Genomic DNA, 27,729 nt, shown 5'->3' with positions numbered 1-27,729 from the left:
ATAGAATCAAGTATCTTTTGAAGTGTTAAAGATTTTTTGACTAAGTGTTAAATGAATCTGATAGATATGGTACCTATAATAGAATAAAAGTAAATGAATGAAAAAAGGATAAAAGGAAAAAGAAGGGAGGATTAAGATATAAATTCAAAGGCCAAAAAATTAATTAATAGGAATCGAAGGAATCAAAATAAAAAGAGTCAATTAAAGTTAAAATACAAAAAAATTAAAAAAGAAAGAAAACAAAATTTTCATAAAGACATTAATATTTATCAAAAATGGCTAAGACTTCAACTTCTCCTGTTGCTCCCACCAGGTATGAAACATAATAGGATTATTTAAAATATTTCAGCGCAATCACATGACTACAAAGTTAACATTTTTTTATCATAATAATAAATAGACTCTGGGTTAAGGCTGCTTTCACTGGTTTCAGAAGGTAAATTATCATTTTCTTCAATGTTTCTTGCTTCATTTAAAATCAACTTCCTCAAAGCACAAAATTGAGACTCAAAAAAATTTTAAGTCACTACCCAAAACTATTCAAGCAATTAATAAATGATTTAATGCGATCATTAATGAAAGCTAATAGAGCATTTTAACCATAAAAGTATCATTTGCCATCATTTTAAGCAAATAAAATTAGGGAACAGCTGATATATTTTAAATTGGTTAAATATGCACAAACAATATCGATATTATATATCAATATAAATTGCTTTTTGTGGATGAAATGATAAAATGAAGAAAATAAATAATATTTTACTAAATTTTCTTTTTATTTAAATTAAATAGATCCAAGCACACCTAAAACTCCAACCAAGCTCTCCTTAAGCTCTAAAACGTCAACACCAAGGAAGATGTTGCTTTCTATCAAGGAAAGAGAGTTGTTTACATTTACAAGGGTCAAAAGAAGAACGGTTCTAACTACAGAGTAATTAAAAAATATTTTATTGACAAAAAACTCAATTCTCTTGAAACTATTCATAAAATATTTTAATCCAAACCTTCATCTAAAGATTCGCCCTTATGATTAAAGAAACAAATTTAAAGACAGGCAAGTCATATTAAAAAAAAAACTTTATAGGATAAACAAAATTCATTAAATAGGAAAGCCTATAATTACTAAGATAAATATATTTAAAGGTGTTATAATAATTCCAAACTCTTTTAATAAAGTAGCTGATAGAAGCTTAAGATAGCAAATGTGTTTAAATTGAGTAAATAGCGCTTGGAATAAATAGCAAAGGATGAAAATATTTTTCATAAACTAGAAATCATAAGAAATGGGAAGAAAAAAAAAATTAAATTAAAAAAATGTTACAATAAATAATCTAATTTATATGATAAAAAAAATTAACTCTCTATCTACTTCACTTTCCAGTAGCCTGATAGTTCTAACTTGAATAAATAAATACTAATGAAAAATAAAATTTATCAGCAATAAATAAACTCACACTTTGTAAAAGATATTGAAATTTTATCTAAAAAATGAAGATAGTTAATAAATATATCTTTTTATCTATCTATCTAATTATTTTTATATGAATGGATAATATGTAAATCGAATAATTTTAAGAGAAATAAATGGTGTTTAATTTAAACATAAATAAATAAATATTTTTTTTAATTTATATTAATTTCTAAATTCTTAAAATATTAGACCATCTGGGGTAGAATTGGTAAGGCTCACGGTAACAACGGTGTTGCTGTTGCTAGATTTGCTCACAACCTCCCCCCTCAAGCTATTGGTTCCGTCCTTAGAGTTATGCTCTATCCTAACAGAGCTTGAGCTTGATATTAAAAATATAAATTTCCTACTTTAATTATGATAGTAAAAAAAAATAATAAATATATCATATACTATTAATTTGTATTTACGTATATCTTGCATTGAAGAAGCTTATTTAAACTGTTTATAAATCTAATCAAATTAAATTTCATCTAATTCATTTCCTTCAACTATATATTTGTTTATATATATAAATCGCAATACTAAAAAAGTATTTTTAAAAATGAATGAATGCACTTGCTTGCTGACACAAAAAATCAAATTTATTTGTTATTTATTGCAAATCCAAAATGAGGAAATATTGTAAATTTTCGTTTATTTTGATCCTTTAAATTTTATCAAGCAATCATTTAGCCTCATTGAAATACTAATTTATATGCTCAAAGTTACAATTTTCTTTTAAGGAAACTAAAATCTTTGCAATAAGTTAATAAAATTGTTTAAATTACTTTTAAAACTTTTCAAATCAAAGAAAACATTTTTAATTTAATGATGAAGGAAATATTCTTGAATATGATTTTATTTACAACTATGCACTTTTTACTCTAATAATAAATACTAATAATTACTTATGTATATATGTAGCTAGCTAGTATTTAGGTATATTTACATTATAAAACTGGAATATTTGGATTGGTTTATTGATTTCAATCAAATTTAAATTATATTTTTTTAAAATATTTTTAATTAGCAAATTAGTTTTTAATTAGTGAACTGTTTATTTATTTATTTAATTGATTGATTATTTATTTTTCTTTATTTAATTAGGAATATTTATTTTTTATTAAAAGAATTTAATTATTATCAGATTTATTATATTTTATTATAAAGAAGTATTAATTAAAGTTTTTTTTCATTTTTTTACTCAGCTCAAAAATCAGCAAATAGTTTTTAGATTTCTTTTGTAGGGTTTTCTTATTTATCCTTTGATTCTGGGTATTTTTCAAAGTAGCTTACATCATCTATTGATTTTAGCTAAGGTATCCAAGGTGAGGGTATTTGTTTATGATATATTTTATCCCAATTCACTCCCTTAAACCATTTATGATTTTTAATAGAATTTCCATCCTAATCAATAACATTAGATAATATTTACTTTAAATAAAGCTAAAATTAAAATTTATATTACGTCTTAGCATCCTAATCTACTCTCTATGTTTGGATTCAAGAGTTTTCTTACCAAATCTTTGGCTCTTAGAGAAAAGAATTCAGGAAAGTTAATTACAGAATTAACTATTTTTTGATAGATTCCCATCGGATCACAATCGTAAAATGGTGGGTGACTAAATAAAAAAATAAAAAAATATTTATTTTAAAAACTATAAAAAGCAAGAATATTTTTTACCCTGAAAGCATTTCAAAAATTAAAACTCCTAAGGCCCACCAGTCAACTGATTTTCCATAACCTGTCTTAGCACCCTATATGATTTCAGGTGCTAAATACTCTGGCGTACCACAAAGAGTATATGTTCTGGCTGAATCCATAATCTTTGCAAAACCAAAATCAGCTATTTTTACATGTCCTTCCTTATCAATAAGTAAATTTTCTGGTTTTAAATCTCTATAAACAATATTCTAACTATGTAAATACTACAAAGCTAAGTAAATTTCAGTAATGTAAAAGAGTGAAATGTCATTTGAAAATCGCCCTTCTTTTCTCAATCTAGAAAATATTTCCCCTCCACTTACAAATTCAAACAGCATATATATGTATATTTCATCCTAAAATGTTCCTTTCCTAATTATTTTAAATTTAAATCAAAACAAATCTAATAGATAAATTAGTATCACAAAAAAGTAAATAGATTTATTTAATTTTAATCATTTATTTTTTACAATTCTACCAAGAAAGGATGTTTTATTTATGATAGTATTTTTTTTTCAGATTTGATGTGCTCTACTTATTTTAGTTTAACAATTTCTATTTTCTTCATCATTTTTAAAGCAAATACATCCTTCTCATTTCCTTTTAGTTTAGCAAGTTTAACTCTGCCAAAAGAGCCAGTTCCTTTTAATACAAATAATATATATGAACAAATAGCTCTTATAAATATTTTAATTTTACCTAAAGTTGTTTTGATATTAAACTAATTTAAATTTAATGTATCATTCTATTCCTTCTTTATAATTTATGCTTGATTTTGGTTATTTTTTTGTTTTTAAGTATACGCATATTAGATATTCTGCTTTGCCTAAAATTCTATCTACTCCAATGGGTTTTTTTACGTTGGGTAATAGTCGCTGTTTTTTTCAAAGTTTTTATTGAATTCATTTTTATTTAAATCATTACAGTAATCGTTTTCTTTATCATCAAAATCTTCAAAACATTAAAATTGAATTTTGTTCATCTTTTAATTTTAAGCATTTTAATTGTTATTTAATATAGCATTCTCATTCATTTTAATCTAATTAAAGTATTATTCATTTTCTTCTCCATTATCATCTTCATCCTCCTCATCTTCATCATACTAATAATCATCTTCATCACTATCTTATTCGTTTTGCTATGCATCCAAAAAATCAATATTTTCTGAAGAACTACTTTCTTTTTCAAAAGGTACAATGTAATTAAATGGATTTATGCTATCTTAAAATATGTCATTCTTTATTTTAGTTTGATTCTCAGCAATTTTCTAATTTAAGCTTAGATTTTCTATTTAATTGTCTCTTTCTATTTTAAGATAACTTAATTTATAAACAAGCTCTTCCCAATTCATTTTATTATTATTGTGATACTTTGTGTCTTAGAAGCTCTATTTATGTATTTATATATATATATCTTTGCTTTTTTTTAAAAAAAACCAACAACTAACTTTGATTAAACTAATTAATATAGGCAAAATCTTTGAATAAATGAATAAAGCTATCTCAAAAAAAAAAATTCAAAATTGAATAGTTTTTTATGTTTTTTTTATCTAATTCTTAAATGACAACAATTTAAAAAATACTTATTAAAATCAACAAATTATTTTTATAAAGTAGGACTAAAAATATTTAAATAACTTCTTACTGATTAAATATCAACATAGACATGCTAATTTGAGAGGTTAATTTTTTAATCAATTAAGTTTCTAAAATATTTAATAAATTGTTTTAACTAATTAATTACATATTTTAGCATATAATATTAAAAAATTTAACAAATTAAATATTTTAAGGATTTTTTGTATGTAAAAAGCTCTTTATTGGGTAAGACATAAATTATGATATTTATTTAAAAATAAACAAAATTTTTATCTAAAAAAAATAAGTAAATAAAATGATTTTTTTAATTAAAATATATTTAAATTAATAATGAAAATAGAATTTAATATATTAGGATAGGTAAAAATATTAATAAATATAGGAAGAGTAAGATATTATTTTTCTAGAAAGAGTTTTTAAGATATCGATAGATACGAATAGACTTAAATCAATAATTAAATATTGAAATTGTCTTAAGTTAAATATATTTGTAATCATATAATTTTTTAGAGACCAAGCGCAAGACCCATTTAAATATTAAAGCAAACATAAATGATAAGATAAGTAGCTTTTAAGTAAATACAGCTTTTGAATTAAATCAACAAAGCTCATTTTAGCAGATTTGAAAAAGTTGTTTATAAGGAATCTCCAAGCACAGTTATTGACTATAGGTATCTATTATTAGGAACATTATCATATTTATAATAGGTTTAAATAATAACTGATCGAATAAGCAGAATCAATAGTTAAAAAAACATAATAAAAAAGAAAAAGAAGATGAAAAGAATTTATTATTCTAAATATTTATGGAACTAAGATCATAAAGCAAACCATTTATTTTATTTTGTTATAAAACAGCAAATTGATTTACAATCCTACTGAAAAATTAAAATTCTAAAAAGATGGAAAATGTCTCTTATATTTTTATACACCTAGAGTAAAATATAAACAATTTGTTTAAATTTAGGATATGTTATTAATCAATAAGTATAGGTTTACACTCATACATTTCATAGAGCAAAATATTTTGTCCCTTTCTACTATATTTGCACATTGATAGGAAATAATCCTTGTAAATAATGAATTCTTAATTTAAACAACTAAAATGTTTCAAATATTTATGCTTATTTTAATTAAAATAGTGTATTTGACAATGCCTGCATCAATGCCTCTTTATTTTGTTGCTCAGTGTTTCTGTACTCAAAAATTCATTAAATATTAATTTATTTGATAAGCTATTGCTAAAAAGTAGCTTTGCTTATTAAAAACACTTATTATTAATTTAATACAATGCTCACTATTTTTATTGATAATTATATAAAGTGATATCTAGAATGCTTTCTCAACAAGCTAATTTGAGAAGAATTCCCTAAGAAATATACCTTCTTGAAGATGGTGAAACTATAGAAGTTGTTTGGCTTAAGCAATTCTACGTAAATATTTAAAAATAATATTTAATAATTTTTTTAAACATAAATTTAAATAATTATTTTTATTTAATACATATTAAAAGAGAAAACTAAAAGGTGATCCAACCACTCAAAATTTCCATATTACATAATTGTAAAATCCCTAAATTGGAGATTAGTTTAGACCTCTTGGTGGTAAAAAATATATTCTAAAATTAAATATAAATTAAAAATATATATTATAAAAAACCATTAGGTGATTTGTTCCCTAGCACTATGCCCTTTTAAGACATTTATCCTATGAAATATGCTTGGACAAAATATTACTTTACTCCTTAGCAATACTTTTTCATTCCTAAATATTGCAATTATGTTAACATGGAAGTGTTAGTCAACGTTTTTAACGGAAAAATAGTTAATACATCTAAAGATTATGTTGAGCACATTGATTATAAATTAAAAGATAAATATACTAATGTATGAAATTAATTAAATTCCTCATATTTTCTCTGTAATTCTTTTACTTATATTTCCCTTCATCGACTTTTCAAAAATTAAATTTAATTTTGCAGATTTTCAACTTGCACTCGTTTAGTAAATATTAGATTTTACTTTTTCTAATGCCTATTTTGCAAAGTAAAATTCTTGAATTTCCATTATTAAATACTCAACAAAGTTTTTGTTTGCTATAACTTTGATTAATTCTAATTTATTGAAAATATTTTAGTGTATATATTTACTTGTTTTATCTCATATTGTTTACTTTTTATTGAAGTATCTGATACATAAAACAAAAAAAACAACTTTTACTTTATAGAATTCGAAAAAATTCTTGAAACAAAATAATTTTATTAGATTTAAAGATCTAATCTGTTTGCTTATGAAGTAATTTAGCATTAAAATAATTTAAAAGTTGACTTTAAAACCTATTTTTTAACTTAAAAAAAATGCTTCGTTAGATTTCATTTGATATTAACTAATAAATAAGTTTCTGTTTAAAGTTCAAATTTGAATATAAGGTTTCCAGATTTCAATATTATTACAAATGCTTTTGTTAATGAATGCTTCGCTTTGATTTAAATATTTAAATAAATAAAAACAAATAAATAAATACACACATTCTTATTCATTTCACATTGGATGATTTGAAATTTGATTTGTTTTGTGTACAATAAATAAGCTAAAACAAGCATAAAATCAAAAAGTAGTATCTATCACTAATTTAAAAAATTTAGATAATTCAAAAATTTTATTTGTTTTTAACAAATCATCTAATAAATATTAAAAAAAAATCAAAATTAAAAATACCAACAAACATTTAGGAAAATCTAATTACAAAACGTAATAGAATAATATTATAGAGCAATTATTTAAATAGTAACAGTATACAGATGAGGAGAACTAGCAAAGAAAAATAAGAGGTAGATTTACTTAGCTGTTCCTACCTCAAAGTATAACGTAAAAGTAGTGATATGCAACCAAACATTTTAAGTAATTAAATAGAAAACCCTGTTTTGGAAAGTTGCAATTCAACAGAAGACTAATAAAGTTAAAAGCTCAAAGTAAATAAAGAAGCAACAGCCAGCAACAGTGATAATTATAATTAGGAGATTTAAAAATAAAAAAATGTGTTAGGAGTTATTTTATCTTCAAATTCAGATATTTAGGGAGAACTAAATTAAGATTTTCTTGTTGAAACTCCCACTAATTGTGACAGGCCTGTTGATGAAATAGAAAAATAATATAAAATGGAGTCTAAAAAGTATTATACTATGAGCTGTGTCAAGAAGAAAAATAAATTTTAAAAGAAAATCAATAAAAACAAGGAATGCAATACTGATGGTTAAATTAATAATAAAATTTTGGCTGATCAATTGTAGTTTAAAGGTTCTTATTTAGAAAATTACAATATTCAATAATTAAAAACATCATTTGATTAATAGTAATCATAAATAAACAAATCATCTTTTGAAGAATAAGAAGAAGAAGAGGAAGATTAACATGACTTCTCTTCTTCGTATTGTACTTCGAATAGCTCACAAGATGCTCCTTATGTCAGTGCGTTTAACATTCAATTCAGTCCTTAGAAGAAAAGGTTTTTAAATCTAGAAAATAGTGGCAATAAATACTTAGGATAGTATGAGAATGAATAGAGAGATTCTTATTTAGAAGATATTGAAAAATAAAAATAAGTAAATTATGAAATGTTAAATGAAGTTTACTAATAATTAGAAAAAGAAATAGAAATGGAGGAACAATCTTAGTTCAATCAGTAGTTGGAAATGAATGAGTTTGTTCAATAAATGAGAAAACATTTTAGTATGGAAAGAAATAAATAAAATGGAAATAATGCCAGCAGCAGATCATCATGCACTTCAAATTACTCCCAAGCTTCTAGTGTACATTAGATATGGGATAACAGTCCTCTTAGATAAAGAGGTATCGACACTGAGTCATGGGTGGACTTAAAAAGTTTAGATGAAGGATAGTTTAAAAAGTTTACACTTTTTCATTTGTATAAAGCTCGTTGTGCACAATTCGATGGATAAACAATAGCAAATAGTGCTGTAGTAGATATCATGAGAAGATTTATTCGCAACAAAAGAGTTTAAGATATTAGTGGCTATCCATGGTTTTCTTTTGATGATAAGTTTGATTATGTAAACATCGAAGAAGATTTAAAAAAAGATCCTTTGTGCAAGGTATTTTTAGAATATAGCAAACTCTATAAAAACCAAAGAGAAAAAAAAGATAAAGAAATAAATTTTTCACCATAATAATAAAAAGCTAACTAAGAGTAAACTTAGCAATAAAATTTAATGAATAAGTAATTTTAAGAAAGTGATATAAAATCATTTTAAAATTAAAATTCAAATGAAAAATCGAGCATTTAGTAGCAATAATAATAATAGAGGAAGTAGCCTAAAACAGAATTAAGAGACTCTTTATTAAATTCCTCAACTAATAAAAAGTTAAAATAAATTTTCATCACTGAAATGATCTAACCAAACGCCCCTCGCAATTAATACAAAGCTTTGAAGGAAAAAGAGCAAAATTACTAAGCCTGTGAAATACTTTAAACAGAGTATTCTTAGAATACTAATATGAAAGATACATGTGATAAAGTAGATTTAGAAAATATCTAAGCTATAACATAAACATCAGAAGAAAATACGAATGATAAAAATAATATTATTATAAATGGATTTTAAGATCAAAATATGCAATAAATTTTATCTGAAAATAAGAGTCCTTAATTCGCTTAGAACTTTTACCCTAATTTTACAATGGATGGAACTTTGATATCAAATGTTGTCTTAAATACTTAGTAAAATAATTAAAACTGTTCTTCTTTTATAGGTGCCATTTATAACAACCTTAACAAATGTGAAACAACTAATTCATATATAGCAGAGAATAATATTTTGAATCACTAGTAGTAATTGAACTAATCGTAACTTGAATTGAGTCCCGAATAAAACGAGTTAGACTACATATAGAGAAGGTAAAGATAAATTCTTGAAAAAATAACATCAACTCCTCTAAGGATAAACTAGCATTTAAAATCAAGCAAATTGGGTGTTAACGAAAACAATTAGACCATTAAAACAATTAAAAAGAATAACGAAAATCTGAAATAAAATGGCTTAGAATAATTCTACAATTTTAATAAAAAATAAAGTTTATCAAACAAAAAAGAAAGAAACTTGAGCTCTTCATCATCATTTAAAAATAACAAAAATAAACAAATGAAAAAAAAAGAAGAACCAAGGGCATATAGTTAAATGACACCAATCAAAAAAAATAAAAATAAAGAAAAAAACACTCAATATGATTAAAATTCTACTAAATCATAGAAAAAGAAGCAGACAATTTCTTCATCTTTGAATGGGCACTTAATCAAAAATGAAAGAACTTCACATTCCAAAATAAGCACCTAGTAAGAAAACTATTATGACCATAAAAGCAATATTAGTAAGAAGCAATAAAGTAATAGCAGCATGGCAAACGATCTTTCCTTTTCTAAAAATCACTACTTTACTCGTAATTCGGCAGATAGTATTTCAATTAGTAAGTAAAGATCAGTTTCTTAATAATAATCGAATACAAAAAATAAGAATTTGTACGGAAATAAACAACATGAAAATTTCAGAAATAGCAAGACTCCAAACAAAAAAGACTTGGAAAGCTCATACACTCTTGCTAAGAAAGATTTTACGAGCTATTTCAAGAAAGACTATGCTAAATATTATAGTAGACGTAGATTTGTTAGCAGCTCATGTGAAAAGATGCTGAGATTAAATACTAATTAAGCTTAGAATTGCAGTACTGTAAAGAAGAAATAATAAAATCAATCTCCTTAAATTAAAATGTAGAAATAGTAATCATGCTCAACATAGAAAATATCAAAGCAATATAATATTTTGAATTCAATCCTACAGAATTAAAAAATTAATGAAAATGAGCGTTCTAAGCTACTTTCAAATTATTTTTCCAACCACCTTAGATTATCAGCAGATGATTCGCGCTAAAAATTCGAAAATTTCCCAAAAAATATAGTAACATCAGAATTCAACATCGATGGGTATTTAAATTAAAATTTAGATCAAGAAATAATAGACTCTAATTTCACTTAATATAAACCTAACAATAATTTTTAATCATTTGGATCAAAAATAAATTCAAGGGTTCAATAAAACTACTCCTAAAGAAACTAAAACCTCTAGACTGAAAAAAGCTTTGAAAACTAAGAAAATATTTTAACAGAAAAAAACAGAACATAAAATGCTCATGAAAGCAGAAAAAGCTAGCATTAGTTATCATTTATAATTTAACAACTCAACAAAAACTAACAGCAGATGCTGGATTAAACTTTTTTGAACAAATAGAATGTAACAAAGGGTAGTACAATGTAATCAAAAGATTAATATGAATAAATTTTGTAAAAAAGCAACATTAATAATAACTGCTATAGTAATCATCTATCAGTAAACAGCAACAACCAAAAAAATAAGCTATTAGTTTATAAATCTTTAAAAAATAAATAGATTTTGAAACCTTACTAACAAAATTTATAATATATATGAAGTAATTTAAATTTAATTATATTTTGCTCTATAAAATTTACTCTATAATAGATTGATTGATCAATCGAGCAATCTATTAATTATTCTTTTTGAAACTGTGTAATTATATTATCATTATTATTAATAATTTTTCTTTATAGAGGATATAGATTTACAAACTTATATAAAAGAAATTTATCAGTGTATTTATTTATATTAAAGAGAGATTTATTTAATAGGTTTTTTGTTATTTGTATTTAGTATTAATAGGTAAGAGTTACGATTTGTCTATTTTTTATCTACTTTAATTAGCATTTTTGGTTTTATAAATTTCAAATTTAATTATTTTTAAATGTTGCTTTCACTTTTTAATTTACATCAAATTATTATTTTATGAAGCTAAATGATGAGTTGAGGAAAATATATAAAATAATTAATTTTTTATTATTTTTCAATTTTTTCATGCAGTAAAAATCTGATTATTTTTTGATTGACTTAATTAAATTTGTTTACACTTTTTATTTAGAAAAACATTACACTAAATATTATCTCTCTACTATTGAGTTAAAATGAAATTCTGATATTGATTTGAGTGTAACGCATAATTTTTTTTACAAAATAGAATTTACCAAATTTATAATAGACAAATGCCCATACCAATGAAACCTAAACTATATCATTTCAAAAATTAAATTTTTTTTTTTATTCGAATTTAATATTTAATTTGAAACTGCTTTATATTGAGCAATCGCATCTTTTTTTTAGTTTATTTCTAAATAAATTAATAAGAGGGTGAAAAAAAGTTATAAAATTTACAATAGTAATAAAAAAATATATTTTTAACATTTAATTTACAAAAATTTTATATATAATTTTTTGGAATTTGTAGATTCAGAAGGTATGATTAGATATTAAATTGTGAAAGTATTTATATTTTAAGTTATTAATTTATATTTCAAAAGCGAATTTTAATTAACTTTTTTCTTTACTTCTTATTAGAGTTTTAATAAATTTCCTTTGTTAGATGACCCGTTGCGTTAATATAAAGTCTTGTCAACTGTTCAATTTCGATAATTTTTATTAAGTTTAATTGCAGATATTAAATCTTGTTTCTTCATTAATTTCATATATTTTATGTATAATATTTGTTTATAAATTAATTCGCTTGCTCGTTACATTCTTCTAAGTCATATATTAAATACTTTTAATTTTTTTTATAATTTTCAGAAAGTAGAGCATTTATAATATTTGGGTTTATTGTGAATTTTTCAATAATACAAATATCAGGTAAGAAAATGCCTTTACTTATTTCGCAGGATGACAAATAAGCCTTTTTCGTTTCTAATAAGCAAGGGATAATATCCTCGTTTATCGTTAAAAGAGTGCTTTCGTAGACATAGTCATCGTACATAAAGTTTACACATAAATCTAATTATGTTTAAGGATCAATTAAATAGGGTAATCTCTACTTGAGCGCAAGTCTATCTAATAAGTTAATATTATCCAAAGAAGTTAACTTTAATAATTTTAAGGATTTTATAATCATCTATGCTTTGTAAGTCAGAGTCTCTGGGCACATTCTAAGTACAATTAAAACAAAATATTCATTATTATTAGCTATTAATTACTTAGCAATATCCTATGCCATACTAAACGACTTTTCAAAATTAGAATCTAATTTTTCTTTTAGATAGCTCGCTGAAAATATACTTTTAAGTTTTGTATTTAGCATATCAAGTTGTTAAAATTGTTACTAAGTATATTTGAGTGCATTAATCATTTTAAATGCAAATTAATTATTAATTTTTTCAAGTATTTTAATTGGTACACTGTAGTCAGTTATTCCAGTAATAGAATTATTGATATAATATACAGAATACTAATCGAATCTTTAAATTTTACATGTAGGTCTGTAATTCTACAAAAAATTAGATCTTTCTGACCAGTAGTCAGAGTCATCTAATTTACCTTAACCATCTAAATCAAAGATGAAATCAAAGGATAGGAAAAAGATATTGTAATTCTTGACAGTTTTCCATCTGATTTGAGAAACATTTTACATCAAATATTCTTTACAAACTAAGTCAGTGCAATTCATAGCATTCTTCTTTTTCTTTTAAATATTTTTCTTTCTGTGCATTAAAGACGTAGAAGATCCTCTTGATACTTTTTCTTAATTTGATTCAATATTTTCATTCAAAATAATTTGAAGTTCTTCTGAGTTGCTATCGCCATTTTCTTCTGCATCAAATAAAGGGAATTCCATTTTAATCAATAAAGTAGATAATTTATTTTTTTGGAAAGAAAATTACTAATGTCCTTTGTTATTTATTATTTTATTTACTTATTTTTTTGATATTTAATTAATTATAATAATTATTAATTATTCATTTGTATATTAATTTTTAATATTGAAAACTTGCAATATTTCATCAGATTTTTAAAGTATCAAAAATACCACCAATATTCAACCACTTTTCTAATTGAATTGACTTTTAAATCTCTCAAAATACAGAAAATTTTTATTGATAAATTTATGTTGCAGATTTTATTTACACGCACTATTTTATATTTTAAGTGTGATAAAAACTAATCAGATTCATTTATTATTTTTTTGAGAGTTATAATTATAAAATCTAAGAGAGATAAACACAAATTATGTAAATAAACAAATAAATAATTAATTTCATTTTTTATTATTATTATTAAATTAGGCTTTAGAATTACTAAAATACATAGGATTTAAATTTAAATCATGCTTATTTTAACTTTCATTATCTTCAGGAATCTAAAATTCTGATTCTATTTCTTATTAAGAATTGGCGTGAGAGCCTAGAAGTTATTTTTGAGTAACCAATTTTTCATTTCGTTTTTATTGCTCGATTTTGGATTGATTATTATTAATTTCTCCATATGACTGCAACATAGGTGTTTGATTTACCATTTAATTTGTATCACTAATTGATTTGTTTTAAGCACAACTATTTTAATTAAAAATTTTCAAATTTTCCTCTTATCCTTAAAGATTATTTTCTTAAGCAATCTTAAAGATGTTGACTAGATTTTAGTCAATATTCAACATTATCTTTTAATCTATTATATTTAGGCTCTTTTTTTTAGATATTTTAATGTATGCCTCATATGCATCTTAAAGCTTCTGAGATTCTGATCTTGTATCTTAATAAAATATATCTTTAAAGTTATTTTCATCCTATTTATCATTCTGTAACTTTTCGTTCAATACTTCTTAATCTGAGATTGTTGGTTTTGGTAAATACTCAAACAGTTTTATTTAATCATCATCCATCAGAATTCGTTTTAATTTATCTACTTCAATCAATTTTTTGATAACATTAAGTAAATCGATGTGATGATAAAGCTTATTTACACTATAATCAATTATTTTCTTTTTATTTCTTATCTCTTTGTTAAAAGGCCATAGATGCAGTTTTAGGTATTCGAAAAAGCTGATTTACATACAATTTGTTTCTTCATTTAACATTTTTTTTACTTCTTAATCAAATTTGGTAGCATCTATATTATCCTTATTTTTAGAGATATTTTCAGGTTATTTTATATTATTTCCTTTATTATTTGACGCATCTAAATTATTTTACTTTTTAGTTTTCCTCTAAACAATTTGACTTAGCTTAATTTAATTTTAAGTATACTACTTTTTTAATTAAAATGGTTTTTTATTTTTATTACTTTTTTCATCTACTTCTTTTGTTTAATTTCCTTAGAATACATTTTCTTATTATAAATTCGCTTGAATTAATTTAGAATCTTAATTATCACTCATTAGTTTGTCCACAGAAAAAAGTACTTAATTTTTTAACTCAAATTTGTTAGAGTTCTAATTTACAATTTATTGATTATTGTTAGGATCAAACAATTAATCATTATTCAATTTTTAAGTATCATTTTAATTTGATTAGTCCTTTTTTTGATTTTAATTTCTAAAATTAAATGCTTCATTAATAATAGAATTATTAAGGCTTATCTCTGAAAAATAAGAACATAAAAGAAAACCAAATGCTATCAAAGTCTAAGCAAATCCACCTATCTGAGAAATGATATCGCTTATTGTCTAATATTTTCTTTAAAATAAATTTTCTTTTGACTTTTCAAACCTAATAACAACTTGAAAGAAAAAATCACTCGATTAGATAGACTAATATTAAAAATAATAAAGTTAATAAACAATTAATTATTGATTAATATGAATACGTACAAAATCAATCTAGTTAGTGGATCAGAAAAATAATAATAGTTAATTAATTAAATAAATAAATTATATTACACTTATATCTTAAGTTGAGTATTGTGGATATCTAACTGTCTATATATCTGAAGTAATCCATCCAAAATCGCTTTCTACATAATCATTTCTGAAATACATATTTAAAACTTAGGGAGACTTATTTGAAGTTGTCCAATATAAATCACGATTGAAAAACACAAAAGGGTTATCTTTGATTACAGGATCAACTGTAATATCTGTGTAATACAAAGAAAAAAACCCACTTTTTAGATATTAATCAAGTATATCATTACTTTTACATCCAGAAACACATTAACTTACAGTTATTACAGCATAATTAAAAGACTACTAACCGTAATCACCTTCTAAGACTATTTATTCATCAGGATCTATACAATAAAGATTTTAATAATCTATGCTTTGAAATTTCTTCTGAGTGCTAGGATTTTAAAAGTTTTTTTAGTTGCATATTCCAACTTTTAATTACCTTTGAGTGTAATTTGAAGTTGGTAAACCTGTTTTAGGATCATTCACAGTTGTTTATGTGTATTAAGTTACTGAAACAGTATAAATCTATGGATCAATAAATTAATTATATTGGACAGGATCTTACATTCCAAAGGCAAATTGAGTATTTGTTTTATCGAAAACAAATTTTTCAGGAGAGTAAACCTATCTCTCTTTTTAAATAACATTTGGATTAGCTCTATTATAAACCTCCAACCATATAATAAAAAGTCTTATTATTATGATTGCTATTATTCCTAATGTTATGAATCCTCCTATTCTTGTTTGATACTTTTTCGAATTTTAGAAACAAAAAAGAATTTAACTTCCAAAAATGTCAAGGTTTTACATTATTTTTTATCTCAAATTAAAAATATATTTATCTTATTTTTCTTTTTATATTTAATATAAATGTTATTTATTTTATATGTTTTCAATCAAAATTGTGGTATAATTTATTGTTTTACCTTCCTTTGCTTAAAAATTTATTTGTTTCTAGTACCTCATAAATAAATATTTTTTCTTATGTCTTTTGATAATTTTACATTACATTTAATTAAAATCACTTCAAAAATAGAACAAAATAATAATAATTTAAATTAATGTGATTAATAAAAATATATGTTGCTTTTACATATTGCTATTGCTATGATGATGGCTATTTTATTATCAAATATAGAAAATTTAAGCTAACACTTTTTAGATTCAGTAAAATCATTGAAAAAACTAATTTTTATTTCTACAACACTTTATAATTTTTTTAATTAAAAATGTTTAACATCATATGAAAAAAATACTGTAAAAATGAGCAGCTCTACTGGCACTAACTAAATTATTTTTTATCCTAAATTTAGATAGTTTTTTATATTATAGAACTAAGTTTTTAATTTTGTTATTCTTCTGAGATGCTTATTTATTATGTAGCAAACAATAATATGAGTGATATAAAAGAAGGGGATATAATCTAATATTGAATTATTATTTACATTCGTTTTTTAAAAATTTTTAAATAAAACCTGAAGATCATAAATCATTAATAACTTTTCAGAAGAATTACTTACATAACTTTTATTACATAAAATTATACAATTAATAAACGCCTTTTAATCTAATATCTTTACATATGTATTTACTTTTTTATATATCTTCAATATACTAACTCTATTGTTTTTGCTGACAAGTTTTTGAAACATAGTACGTATATTATTTCTAAATTTTTTTGTATTTTAGTGCATCTGAAATCTAATAAAATAGATTTTTTAAATGCAGATTGATTTATTATTAAATCATTTAAAATTGATTAAGTTTTATATAAAAACAATTAAATATAAGTAAGATATATGCCAAATAAAATAAACAAATTGTTTCAGACATGTTAATTTTTTTATGATTTTGAATTAGTAAAATAATTTGAATTTAAATTTAATTCATGTTTTTGTTGATTCTGTTCATCATCTGGTATATAACTTTCTGATTTTATTTCATCTTTAGAGTTAATAATTGAAATGTTAAAAATATTATCCCTAAATGTAAGCTTTTAATTATGATTAATATTTTCTTTTTAATTTTAATTATCGTAATGCTCTGTTTCATTTTTAATCAGAGGATTTTAGCTTAAGATATTTTAAGATTTTTATAAATTAATTTCATTCATCTATTTGTTTTATTCAAAGCTGCTTACTATTTATTCTTTTTATTACATACTTTCTTCTGCAATGTTAAAAATTTAAACTAAATTTATATCTATATTTTACAATATTTTTAAATCTAAACCACTTGGCCGTTTTCTTTTAGATATTTTAACATAAGATTCAAATGCATCTTATAGTTTTTAAGACTCTGATCTTAAATCTTAGTAATAAATATCTTTATTTTGTTACTACTACTACTACTCCTAATCTTAATTTTACTGTTATAAAACATCTTATTCATAAATGGTAGGTTTAGGTAAATATTCAAATAACTTTATTTAGTCATCATCCATTAGCAATTTTTTTAGTTTATCAACTTCTAATAATTTTTATATAATATGTAGTAAATCAATATGATAATAGAGTTTATTGACACTAAAATCAATAATTTTCTTTTTCTTTTATATTTCCTTGTTGAAAGGCCAAAAACGAAATTTTAAATACTCTAAAAAGCTCATTTCCATAGTACCTCTTTCTTAATCCAGCATTTTTTTAATCTAATTTTCTAAATTTTCATTTTTTTTAGCTTACTTACTTTTGCTTGTTTGTTAAGGTAATTTTAATTTCTATTTTTATTCGCTTATATAACTTAACTCTAGACTTTAATTCCCCTTTTTTTACAATACCTTACTTAGTAAAATTTGGTTTTTAGTGTAACTTTTTTTTTATTAAGACTAATTTAATGGTTTAGTGCTCTAATTAGGGTGTAAGCTATTTTCAAAATTTTTTATATTTTGTTAATCTTAAACACATTTTTTAGATTCTTAAAATTATATATCTTAACCTGAAATTACTTGACTTTCGTTTTTTATCTGAGCTTTATTTTAGTTTTCTATATTGTCTTTAACTTCTTGATTTTCTTAATTAGAAAAATTAGCTTTTAAAGTTTTTAATTGCTAATTTTGTTATAAAAATGAATTTTTTTCTCTTAACAGTTTGAAATTAAAAGCATCATTTATTAGAGATTTATTTAAACTTAGTTCTGAGAAGTATGAGCACAAGAGAAATCCAAAACCAATTAAGGATTATGCAAACCCACCAATTTAAGATATTATATCAGTTATAGTCTAATATCTTCTCTAGTACAGATTTTCTTTTGATTTTTCAAATCTTAAAAGGACCTACAAAAAATAGTCAGTACCTTAAGTTTGAGAAGTCTATTAATTTTATTTATTAAAAATGTATAGAAAGAGAGTAAAATTGATACAAATTAAATTAATTTATCTATTCATCCACTCATAATCGAGCTTGTCTTAAAAATACTAAATCTTGAAAAAATACAATTTTTTTTAATAATTAAATAATTACGCTTATATCCTATGTTGAATATTAAGGATATCTATTTGTTTCTATATTTGAAGTAACCCAGCCAAAATCACTCTCAACATAGTCATTTCTAAAATACAAACTCAAATTTTAAGCTGTATTCGAAGAAGTAGCCCAATACAAATCTCTATTAAAGAAGACAAAAGGAAAATCTTTAATAACTGGATCTACTATAATATCTGCAAAGTAAATTGAAAAAGAGCCATTTAGTAAATAATAATCAAGCTTATCATCGCTTAAGCAATCACTTTTGCATTTACTTACTTTTATAACTACATAATTAAAAGTACCTTATCCAAAGTCTCCTTCGATAACAATTTATTCATCAGGATCTATACAGTATAGATTTTAATAATTTAAGCTTCTGAATTATTCTTAAGTATTAGGATTAGAAAAATAATCTGATTAACAAGGTCCTGATTTTATTTCTCTTTAAGAATATTTTGATACAGTTTTTCCAGTTTTTGAATCGACCAAATTCGTTTGAGTAATTTACAAAACTTAAATATTATAAATTTTTGGATCTATATACTAGTTGTATTCAGATGGTTCTTGCATTCCAAATGCAAATTATGTATTTGTTTTATCGAATACAAATTTTTATGGTGACAATACTTATCTCTCTTTTTAGATTACATTAGGGTTTGAACGTTAATAAACTTCCCACCATGTTGTAATTAATCTAATTATTATGATGGAAATTATTGCAAAAGTAATATACCCTCCTATTCTAGTTTAGTATCTCTTTTGCTTTTAAAAGCGAAAAAGAATTTAGCTTCCAAAAATGTCAATTTTATCCATTCTTTAAAATAATATATAAATAAATTATTTAATTATGTTTTTTGATTGCTTATTTAATTATTTAGACAGACTTTAAAAACAAACAAAAGGTTATTTAATTTAATTTTCTTATTGTCCATTTCAGTCTTTATTGAAAATAAAAAAGAGTAATACAAAATTTTAATTCTGGAATATAAAAACTCTACCAAATCTACCTGAAACAAAATTTTTTAGTGATAAGTATTTTAACAAATAGTGAATTTTTTAAAAGAAACTTATTTAATGACAAATATCTAATTATATAGTCTTTCATACATAAATAAATTGGTAATTTGGTTTGCATAATTTACATTTTATATTAAAAAACTGAATTTTCATTTATTTGATCAATAGAAATTTTTTTTAAATATACAAAAATTAGATATTTTAATATTATTTGGTTTTAAAGCTAATTAAATTAAGATGGGTCTTGCAGAAAAAAGCAACTAAGTATTTATTTTATTATTAACAAATTTTTATGGGGTAAAGACAAACACTCATTTTGATTAAAATATGATTGAAATTCAAATGATAAGAGTTTTTAATACTCTAATTATACATAGAAGTTATTTAATGGTTAATATTTTGGTTTTTGAATAAATCTAAATAAACCAAGTTAACCTTGCTCTCTGAAATTTTTACAACATCAGTATCAGTTATTTTCGTGCACATTTGATCTATATTTTATATTTAACAGAAACATTTTATATTTATTTAGAGAAAATATTAATTATGTGAGTAAATTAAAATTATTTCAATTTTAAATTACCATAAATCTTCTTTAAGGAAAACGAGTGGGTTGCGTGGTAAGAGCCTTAAAATTCTTGGATGAAAACCTCGATAAATCGAAAATTTTTTTAATTAGCAGGTTGCGAGTTAATGAGGTTTTAAGGTACATTATGTACAAGAAAGTTTATGTGGTTGACTAAAATTTTTTTCAAAATTTTAAATAAAAATGTTTAAATCAAATAATAAATTAGTATATTGAGATTTATTTTATAATGGGATTAAAATTTTTAAAAATAAAAGTTTTTATCACAAATAAACTTTAGTTTAACATTTTTATGCTTTATTTATGAACATGAAGAGCTAATATATTACTTTTTAATATAAAAGAATTAATTAGTTATTATCAAATAACTTTTTTAACATAGTTTTGAGGTTCACTAGTTTTAACATAGTTTATTTAATTTTAAATTTGGGCCTCTATTGGTATCTATTCTTCAATATCTATATTTTCAAAGTAGTTATCATCTAAATTTCTATCTATTGATATTGGACTGTTCAATTAGTTATAATACTAAGTTTCACTCTTTTATTTTTGTAAATCGTTTAAGTTAGCTTTGCTTTCTTAATTGTTGTTTTAAATTTCTCTCGTATTTTAGGGATTAGCTACTTATTAATCTATTTAAGAAACATCTCTTTGTTCTTAGTAATTGAATATATTTACAAGTTAAGGGTCTAAATGGTTTAGTATTTTCTTATCCATAGCTGATAAATCGCGTTTTAAAATACTCTAGTAAGATTAATAAGCATCTTACACTTTTTAAATCTCTGATCTATTATCTTAATAGAGAATGCTATATTTTTCTTATTATTCCTGTAAATCTTATTCATTTTATTTACCAAAAACTTCTTCATCAGAAATAACAGGTTTTGAGATATATTCAAAAAGTTAAATTTAATCTTTATCCATAATTAGTTATTTTAGTTTATCTACTTCTAACAATTTCTTGACGATATAAATTACATCTAAATGATAGTATAGCTTTTAGATACTGTAATCTATTATTTATTTTTTTCTTTTTACTGATCCAAATGGCCAAAAGAAATACTTGATATATTCCATTATACTCAATTCCATACTATTTTTTTCCTTGCGAAGAAGCTTTTTGAACTAATCGTTAGTTATTTCATCATTCTTTTTAGTTTATACATTTTCAAGTTTCGTATTCTAATAGCTTAACTAATCTTTTTAGTTTTAGCCTTGCCCTTCTGTAGTAGTGTTGGTTCTTTTTTTTATTATTTAACTCAAATAAGCTTGACTATTATTTCTTTTTAATTCATCTCCATTCTTTGGAGTTAACTTTTTGACTTAAATTTAAGAATTTTCTTAAAATTAAAGTTTGTCATTTGAAAAAAAATTTGGATTAAAGTCAATTTTATTAAAACTGGCTTTTTTACTCTTTTTGCTAGGCTATTCAGAAACTTAAAAAGGTTAATTATCTTTTATGTTAACTTTTAACTAACATTAATCTTAATTTTCAAAAACTACTTGCAAAGCCGGAGAATTGTTATTAATTTTTTTCTCATTATTATTATTATTAAGCTAAATTTATTAATTTAAATTTTAATTTACAAATCTCTCTTTTTTATTCTGTTAATTAATTTCTGTAATCTTAAAATCAAATGCATCATTAATAATTGATTTGTTAAGCATTAAATCTGACAAAGTTGTGCACAAAATAAAACCAATAGCTAACATAGATTATGCAAAACCTCCCATTTCAGAAATAACATTAGTAAGATTTTTATATTTTCTACTGTAAACATTTTCTTTCTATTTTTCAAACCTTAAAATGAGCTGTAAAAAGTAATCCACTCCAGATGTAAACTTTTGTTATAATTAACAGTAAAATATTAATAATAATTTTATCATACAGAGCAAATATTTTTATAAATGGTTTGCTCACTTTTAAAATGTCTATAAATTTGATTTTTTTGTCTTAAAATGCTCAATATTTAATATGAATAATTTAATTTTTGAACAATAAGAATAGTGAAAAGATAGAAAGATAGTAATTATTGATTAAAAATCCGAGTAAATTTATTCAAATAATTATTTGTGGTTTTTTTTGAGCAAAAAATTAAAAGAAAGGTACTAGATAAAAAAATAACATTACTGATAAATCTTAATAACTATAGCTGATATATCTTATTGTTTCAATGTCTGAAGTTACCCATCCATAATCGCTTTCTATGTAATTGTTTCTAAAATACATATTTAGATCTCTTGGAGACTATAAAGAAGTAGTCCAAAATAAATCTCTATTGTAAAATCTGAATGGCTCATCTTTAATCTCAGGATCAACAACAACATCTTAAAAATAAATTGCGAAGTACCCTTTCCCTAGAGTGGCTGTATTTCCACAACCTTGACCCACACAAGGATAAACCTAAATTACAAATTATTAAAAATTTGGCTATGAATAATCGCCTTCAATAATTTCTTCAAATTTAGGATCTATACAGTATAAGCTTTCATAGGGTAAACTTAAAAATCCTTCTTTAGTCTTCATATTTTGAAAGTGATCTTCAGTGCATCTTTATACAGTAACATTTGTTTACTAAAATTAGTATTATGGCTACCCTTAATCGTCATAGGTTGTAACCTTCGTAAGCTAATAAGCAACTATATTATATATTGTTGGGTCAATATAGTGATTGTATGTAACTCCATCCTACATTCCGAAAGCAAGAGGTAATGTTTTGGGATTCATTACAAACTTTTCAGGTGAATCTACTTATCTTTCTTTCTAAATCACAGTTGGATTTATTCTATTCTGAATATCATTAACCATAAAAATTAACCTAAAAAGTACAATAGCAGATATGGATACTGTGAAGAATACACCTAAAGAAGTAGAATATGACTTACTTCCTTAGAATCTAAATTATACCTAACTTCCAAAAATATCAAAACTTTTCATCTAAAACAAAAATTGCTGATTCTTTTTTATCTTTTTTAATTAATTTTTTTTTCTTTTTAATTAATAAAATTAAAATGTAATTAATATAAATAAGCGATTATTTTCTATGCATTAAATTTGTTTATCATAATACACCATAAATTTAAATTGCATCAATTTTTGTTATTCTTCTTATTTTCATGAGTAAATAAATTATTAATTATAGAATAAATCACACAAAAAATATGTTTTTCAAAAATTAAATTGTTTATCGATGCTTATTAACTGTTTGTTGAAACAATTAATTTTAATCCTTATCTAAATTATTCATTACCTAATTTTTTACTAAAAATTTGTTTTATTTCATAAATATTTATGTTAATTGATACTAAATATAAGTTAAGATACATATAATAAAGTAAATTCATGAATAAATTAGTTTTAATCTAATAATAAGGTAAATTTCAATGATTTTTTTCTGTAAAATTTTAATTCCTTTTCATCTAATTAATTCAAATTTTCCCTTATAATGCGCCTTCTTTTCTAAAGCAGTCAGTATATTCTTATTTAGTTTTTTATTTTTTGTTTACCTTAATTATTTAATATTGAATATTCGGTTAAAAGGCCAAAGATTACATAGACTAATAATATATTATCAAAATAGTCTACTATTTGCTAATATATTAACCAAGACAAAAATGTTGGACACTTACTCACATACTCTAAATCTTTCAACCATTATTAATATCATATTATATCCATATATACCGAAGCTTATTGTATAATTATAAATATTTAATTCAATGATTCAAATCCTCTTATTGCATTAGATTTATTCAAAACAATTATTATCAAAAACATAAATAAAATTTATTATTATATTTTTTAAAATTCATCAAAGATTTGAGTAAATAAAATAATCGTTAATTATTTATTTTTATAATTTATTAAATAAGAAAAATATACAAATTTTTATATTATTAATTTCTAAAAAAAACTCGAAAATATTGCAATTATAATGGATTTTCGATATAATGGAGGATCTACGGTAAATATAATTATCTATACAAATTATAGTGAGTGATGATATATTATAATTTACATACTGTTTTTATATCATATTAAAATAATTTCACAGCAAGTTTAATGGATCTTATAAAGAACATGGAAACTTTTTTTAACATAAAATATTTTATATTCATTAAGAGAAATCTTTACTGTGTTAATTAATTAAAATGTATTCATTGTTAAATTTATGAAGAAGATATTTTATATGGCATGATTTAAATTTTTTTAAAAAATTATTTATTTTTAAAATAATGATAATATATTAATTTACTATTTTATCTAAAAAATTTTAAATCAAATAATAAATTAGTTTATTGAGATTAGCTTTATAGTGGCTTAAAATTTTTGACGAAAATTTATTAGAATAAAAATTTTAATACAGATAAACTTTAGTTTAACATTTTTATCCTTTTATATACTAACATTTAGAGCTAAAATATTACTTTTTAATATAAAAGAATTTATTAGTCATTATTAAATAGTTTTCTTAATATTGATTTGAGGTTCATAGGCTTTAAAATAGTTTATTTTATTTTAAATTTGGGCCTCTATAGGTATCTATTCTTCAATATCTATATTTTCAAAGAAGTTATCATCTAAATTTCTATCTATTAGCATTGGACTGCTCAATTGGCTATGAAACTAAATTTCACTCTTTTATTTTTGTATATCGTTTAAGATAACTTTACTTTCTTAATTATTATTTTAATTTTCTCTCATATTTTAGGGGACTTATTAATCTATTTAAGAAACATCTCTTTTTTCTTAGTAATTGAATATGTTTACAAGTTAAGGGTCTAAATGGTTAAGTATTTTCTTATCCATAGCTGATAAATCACGTTTTAAAATACTCTAATAAGATTAATAAGCATCTTACACTTTTTAAATCTCTGATCTATTATCTTAATAAAGAATACTGTATTTTTCTTACTATTACTGTAAATTTTATACATTTTATTTACCAAAAACATCTTCATCAGAAATAACAGGTTTTGAGATATATTCAAAAAGCTAAATTTAATCTTTATCCATAATTAGTTATTTTAGTTTATCTACTTCTAACAATTTCTTGACTATGTAAATTACATCTAAATGATAGTATAGCTTTTAGATACTGTAATCTATTATTTATTTTTTTCTTTTTACTTATCCAAATGGCCAAAAGAAATACTTGATATATTCCATTATACTCAATTCCATACTATTTTTTTCCTTGCGAAGAAGCTTTTTGAACTAACCGTTAGTTATTTCATCATTCTTTTTAGTTTATACATTTTCAAGTTTAGCATTCTAATGGCTCAATTAATCTTTTTAGTTTTAGCCTTACCCTTCTGTAGTAGTGTTAGCTCTTTTTTTTATAATTTAACTCAAATATGCTTGGCTATTATTTCTTTTTAATTCATCTCCATTCTTTGTAGTTAACTTTTTGAGTTAAATTTAAGAATTGTCTTAAAATTAAAGTTTGTCATTTGAAAAAGAGTTTGGATTTAAGTCAATCTTACTAAAACTGGCTTTTTTACTCTTTTTACCAGATAATTCAGAAATTTAAAAAGGTTAATTATCTTTTATGTTAGCTTTTAACTAACACTAATCTTATTTTTCAAAAACTGCTGGCAAAGCTGGAGAATTGTTATTAATTTTTTTCTCATTATTATTATTATTAAGCTAAATTTATTAATTTTTATCCGTTTATCTAAAATTTTAATTTACAAATCTCTCTTTTTTATTCTGTTAATTAATTTCTGTAATCTTAAAATCAAATGCATCATTAATAATTGATTTGTTAAGCATTAAGTCTGACAGAGTTGTGCACAAAATAAAACCAATCGCTAACAAAGATTATGCAAAACCTCCCATTTCAGAAATAACATTAGTAAGATTTTTATATTTTCTACTGTAAATATTTTCTTTCTATTTTTCAAACCTTAAAATGAGCTGTAAAAAGTAATCCACTCCAGATGTAAACTTTAGTAATAATTAACAAATAATAATTAATAATTATTTTACCAAATCGAGTAAATATTTTATTAAAATGATTTGATCTCTTTTAAAATGTATATACATTTGATTTTTTTGTTTTAAAATGTTTAATATTTTAATATAGAATAACTTAATTTTTGAAAAATAAATAGTGAAAAGATAGAAAGATAGACAGTATTTATTGATTAAAAATCTGAGTAAATTTATTCAAATAATTATTTGTGGTTTGTCTTTGAGCAAACAATTAAAAGTAAGGTACTAGTTAAAAAAATAACATTACTGATAAATCTTAATAACTATAGCTGATATATCTTATTGTTTCAATATCTGAAGTTATCCACCCATAATCACTTTCTATGTAATTGTTTCTAAAATACATATTTAGATCTCTTGGAGACTATAAAGAGGTAGTCCAAAATAAATCCCTATTATAAAATCTGAATGGCTCATCTTTAATCTCAGGGTCAATAATTACATCTTAAAAATAAATTGCGAAGTATCCTTTGCCTAGAGATGTTGTATTTCCACAACCTTGACCCACACAAGGATAAACCTAAATTACAAATTATTAAAAATGTGGCTATGAATAATCGCCTTCAATAATTTCTTCAAATTTAGGATCTATACAGTATAAGTTTTCATAAGGTAAACTTAAAAATCCTTCTTTAGTCTTCATATTTTGAAAGTGATCTTCAGTGCATCTTTATACAGTAACATTTGTTTACTAAAAATAGTATTAAGGCTAGCCTTAATCATCGTATGTAGTAACCTTCGTAAGCTAATAAGCAACTATAGTATATATTGTTGGGTCAATATAATGATTGTATGTAACTCCATCCTACATTCCGAAAGCAAGAGGTAATGTTTTGGGATTCATTACAAACTTTTCAGGTGAATCTACTTATCTTTCTTTCTAAATCACAGTTGGATTTATTCTATTCTGAATATCATTAACCATAAAAATTAACCTAAAAAGGACAATAGCGCATATTGATAATGTAAAGAAGACACCTAAAGAAGTAGAATATGACTTACTTCCCTAAAATCTAAATTATACCTAACTTCCAAAAATATCAAAATTTTTCATCTAAAACAGAAATCGCTGATTTTTTTTTTTCTTTTTTAATTTAATTTTTTTTTTTTTTTATATTAATAAA

At 22.6% G+C, this 27,729-nt stretch overlaps 9 protein-coding genes across 9 annotated transcripts; 3 read left to right on the top strand and 6 right to left on the bottom strand. All coding sequences in view use genetic code 6, as the record gives it.

Moving 5' to 3' along the window:
• Nucleotides 1–51: 51 nt before the first annotated feature.
• On the top strand, nucleotides 52–1,829 carry TTHERM_000992712 (hypothetical protein; the record flags this gene model as incomplete). Its single annotated transcript, XM_012800280.1, has 4 exons — nucleotides 52–313; nucleotides 401–436; nucleotides 793–931; nucleotides 1,661–1,829. 4 exons carry the CDS (start codon nucleotides 52–54, stop codon nucleotides 1,827–1,829), a joined length of 606 nt encoding a protein of 201 aa, XP_012655734.1.
• Nucleotides 1,830–2,659: 830 nt separating this feature from the next.
• On the bottom strand, nucleotides 2,660–4,506 carry TTHERM_00992710 (Serine/Threonine kinase domain protein; the record flags this gene model as incomplete). Its single annotated transcript, XM_001030934.2, has 5 exons — nucleotides 2,660–2,857; nucleotides 2,919–3,072; nucleotides 3,135–3,527; nucleotides 3,626–3,797; nucleotides 3,855–4,506. 5 exons carry the CDS (start codon nucleotides 4,504–4,506, stop codon nucleotides 2,660–2,662), a joined length of 1,569 nt encoding a protein of 522 aa, XP_001030934.2.
• Nucleotides 4,507–5,130: 624 nt separating this feature from the next.
• On the top strand, nucleotides 5,131–6,748 carry TTHERM_00992690 (transmembrane protein, putative). Its single transcript, XM_001030932.2, has 7 exons — nucleotides 5,131–5,424; nucleotides 5,612–5,690; nucleotides 5,747–5,825; nucleotides 5,896–5,949; nucleotides 6,077–6,186; nucleotides 6,267–6,357; nucleotides 6,419–6,748. The coding sequence occupies exons 1-7, from the start codon at nucleotides 5,306–5,308 to the stop codon at nucleotides 6,643–6,645; spliced, it is 759 nt and encodes a 252-aa protein (XP_001030932.2). The 5' UTR covers nucleotides 5,131–5,305; the 3' UTR covers nucleotides 6,646–6,748.
• Nucleotides 6,749–7,436: 688 nt separating this feature from the next.
• On the top strand, nucleotides 7,437–11,249 carry TTHERM_00992680 (hypothetical protein; the record flags this gene model as incomplete). Its single annotated transcript, XM_001030931.2, has 1 exon — nucleotides 7,437–11,249. Exon 1 carries the CDS (start codon nucleotides 7,554–7,556, stop codon nucleotides 11,247–11,249), a length of 3,696 nt encoding a protein of 1,231 aa, XP_001030931.1. The 5' UTR covers nucleotides 7,437–7,553.
• Nucleotides 11,250–12,351: 1,102 nt separating this feature from the next.
• On the bottom strand, nucleotides 12,352–13,494 carry TTHERM_000992671 (hypothetical protein; the record flags this gene model as incomplete). The annotated part of the gene is made up of 1 exon (XM_012800279.1): nucleotides 12,352–13,494. The coding sequence occupies one exon, from the start codon at nucleotides 13,492–13,494 to the stop codon at nucleotides 12,352–12,354; it is 1,143 nt and encodes a 380-aa protein (XP_012655733.1).
• A 420-nt stretch (nucleotides 13,495–13,914) lies between these two features.
• On the bottom strand, nucleotides 13,915–16,350 carry TTHERM_00992670 (ABC transporter family protein; the record flags this gene model as incomplete). The annotated part of the gene is made up of 2 exons (XM_001030930.2): nucleotides 13,915–15,402; nucleotides 15,532–16,350. The coding sequence occupies 2 exons, from the start codon at nucleotides 16,348–16,350 to the stop codon at nucleotides 13,915–13,917; spliced, it is 2,307 nt and encodes a 768-aa protein (XP_001030930.2).
• A 1,015-nt stretch (nucleotides 16,351–17,365) lies between these two features.
• TTHERM_00992660 (ABC transporter family protein) lies at nucleotides 17,366–19,853 on the bottom strand (the record flags this gene model as incomplete). The annotated part of the gene is made up of 2 exons (XM_001030929.2): nucleotides 18,999–19,853; nucleotides 17,366–18,847 (listed from the first exon to the last, which is right to left on the bottom strand). The coding sequence occupies exons 1-2, from the start codon at nucleotides 19,815–19,817 to the stop codon at nucleotides 17,366–17,368; spliced, it is 2,301 nt and encodes a 766-aa protein (XP_001030929.2). The 5' UTR covers nucleotides 19,818–19,853.
• A 1,114-nt stretch (nucleotides 19,854–20,967) lies between these two features.
• TTHERM_00992650 (ABC transporter family protein) lies at nucleotides 20,968–23,416 on the bottom strand (the record flags this gene model as incomplete). The annotated part of the gene is made up of 2 exons (XM_001030928.2): nucleotides 20,968–22,449; nucleotides 22,739–23,416. 2 exons carry the CDS (start codon nucleotides 23,414–23,416, stop codon nucleotides 20,968–20,970), a joined length of 2,160 nt encoding a protein of 719 aa, XP_001030928.2.
• A 1,644-nt stretch (nucleotides 23,417–25,060) lies between these two features.
• Nucleotides 25,061–27,530, bottom strand: TTHERM_00992640 (ABC transporter family protein; the record flags this gene model as incomplete). Its single annotated transcript, XM_001030927.3, has 2 exons — nucleotides 25,061–26,557; nucleotides 26,853–27,530. 2 exons carry the CDS (start codon nucleotides 27,528–27,530, stop codon nucleotides 25,061–25,063), a joined length of 2,175 nt encoding a protein of 724 aa, XP_001030927.3.
• Between the last annotated feature and the right edge of the window lie 199 nt (nucleotides 27,531–27,729).

Source organism: Tetrahymena thermophila (genome assembly GCF_000189635.1).
Source record: "Tetrahymena thermophila SB210 genomic scaffold scf_8254369, whole genome shotgun sequence".
NCBI lineage: Eukaryota > Ciliophora > Oligohymenophorea > Hymenostomatida > Tetrahymenidae > Tetrahymena > Tetrahymena thermophila.
The sequence above is the reverse complement of the archived record's forward strand: the minus strand, read 5'-3'. Positions and strand labels throughout refer to the sequence as shown.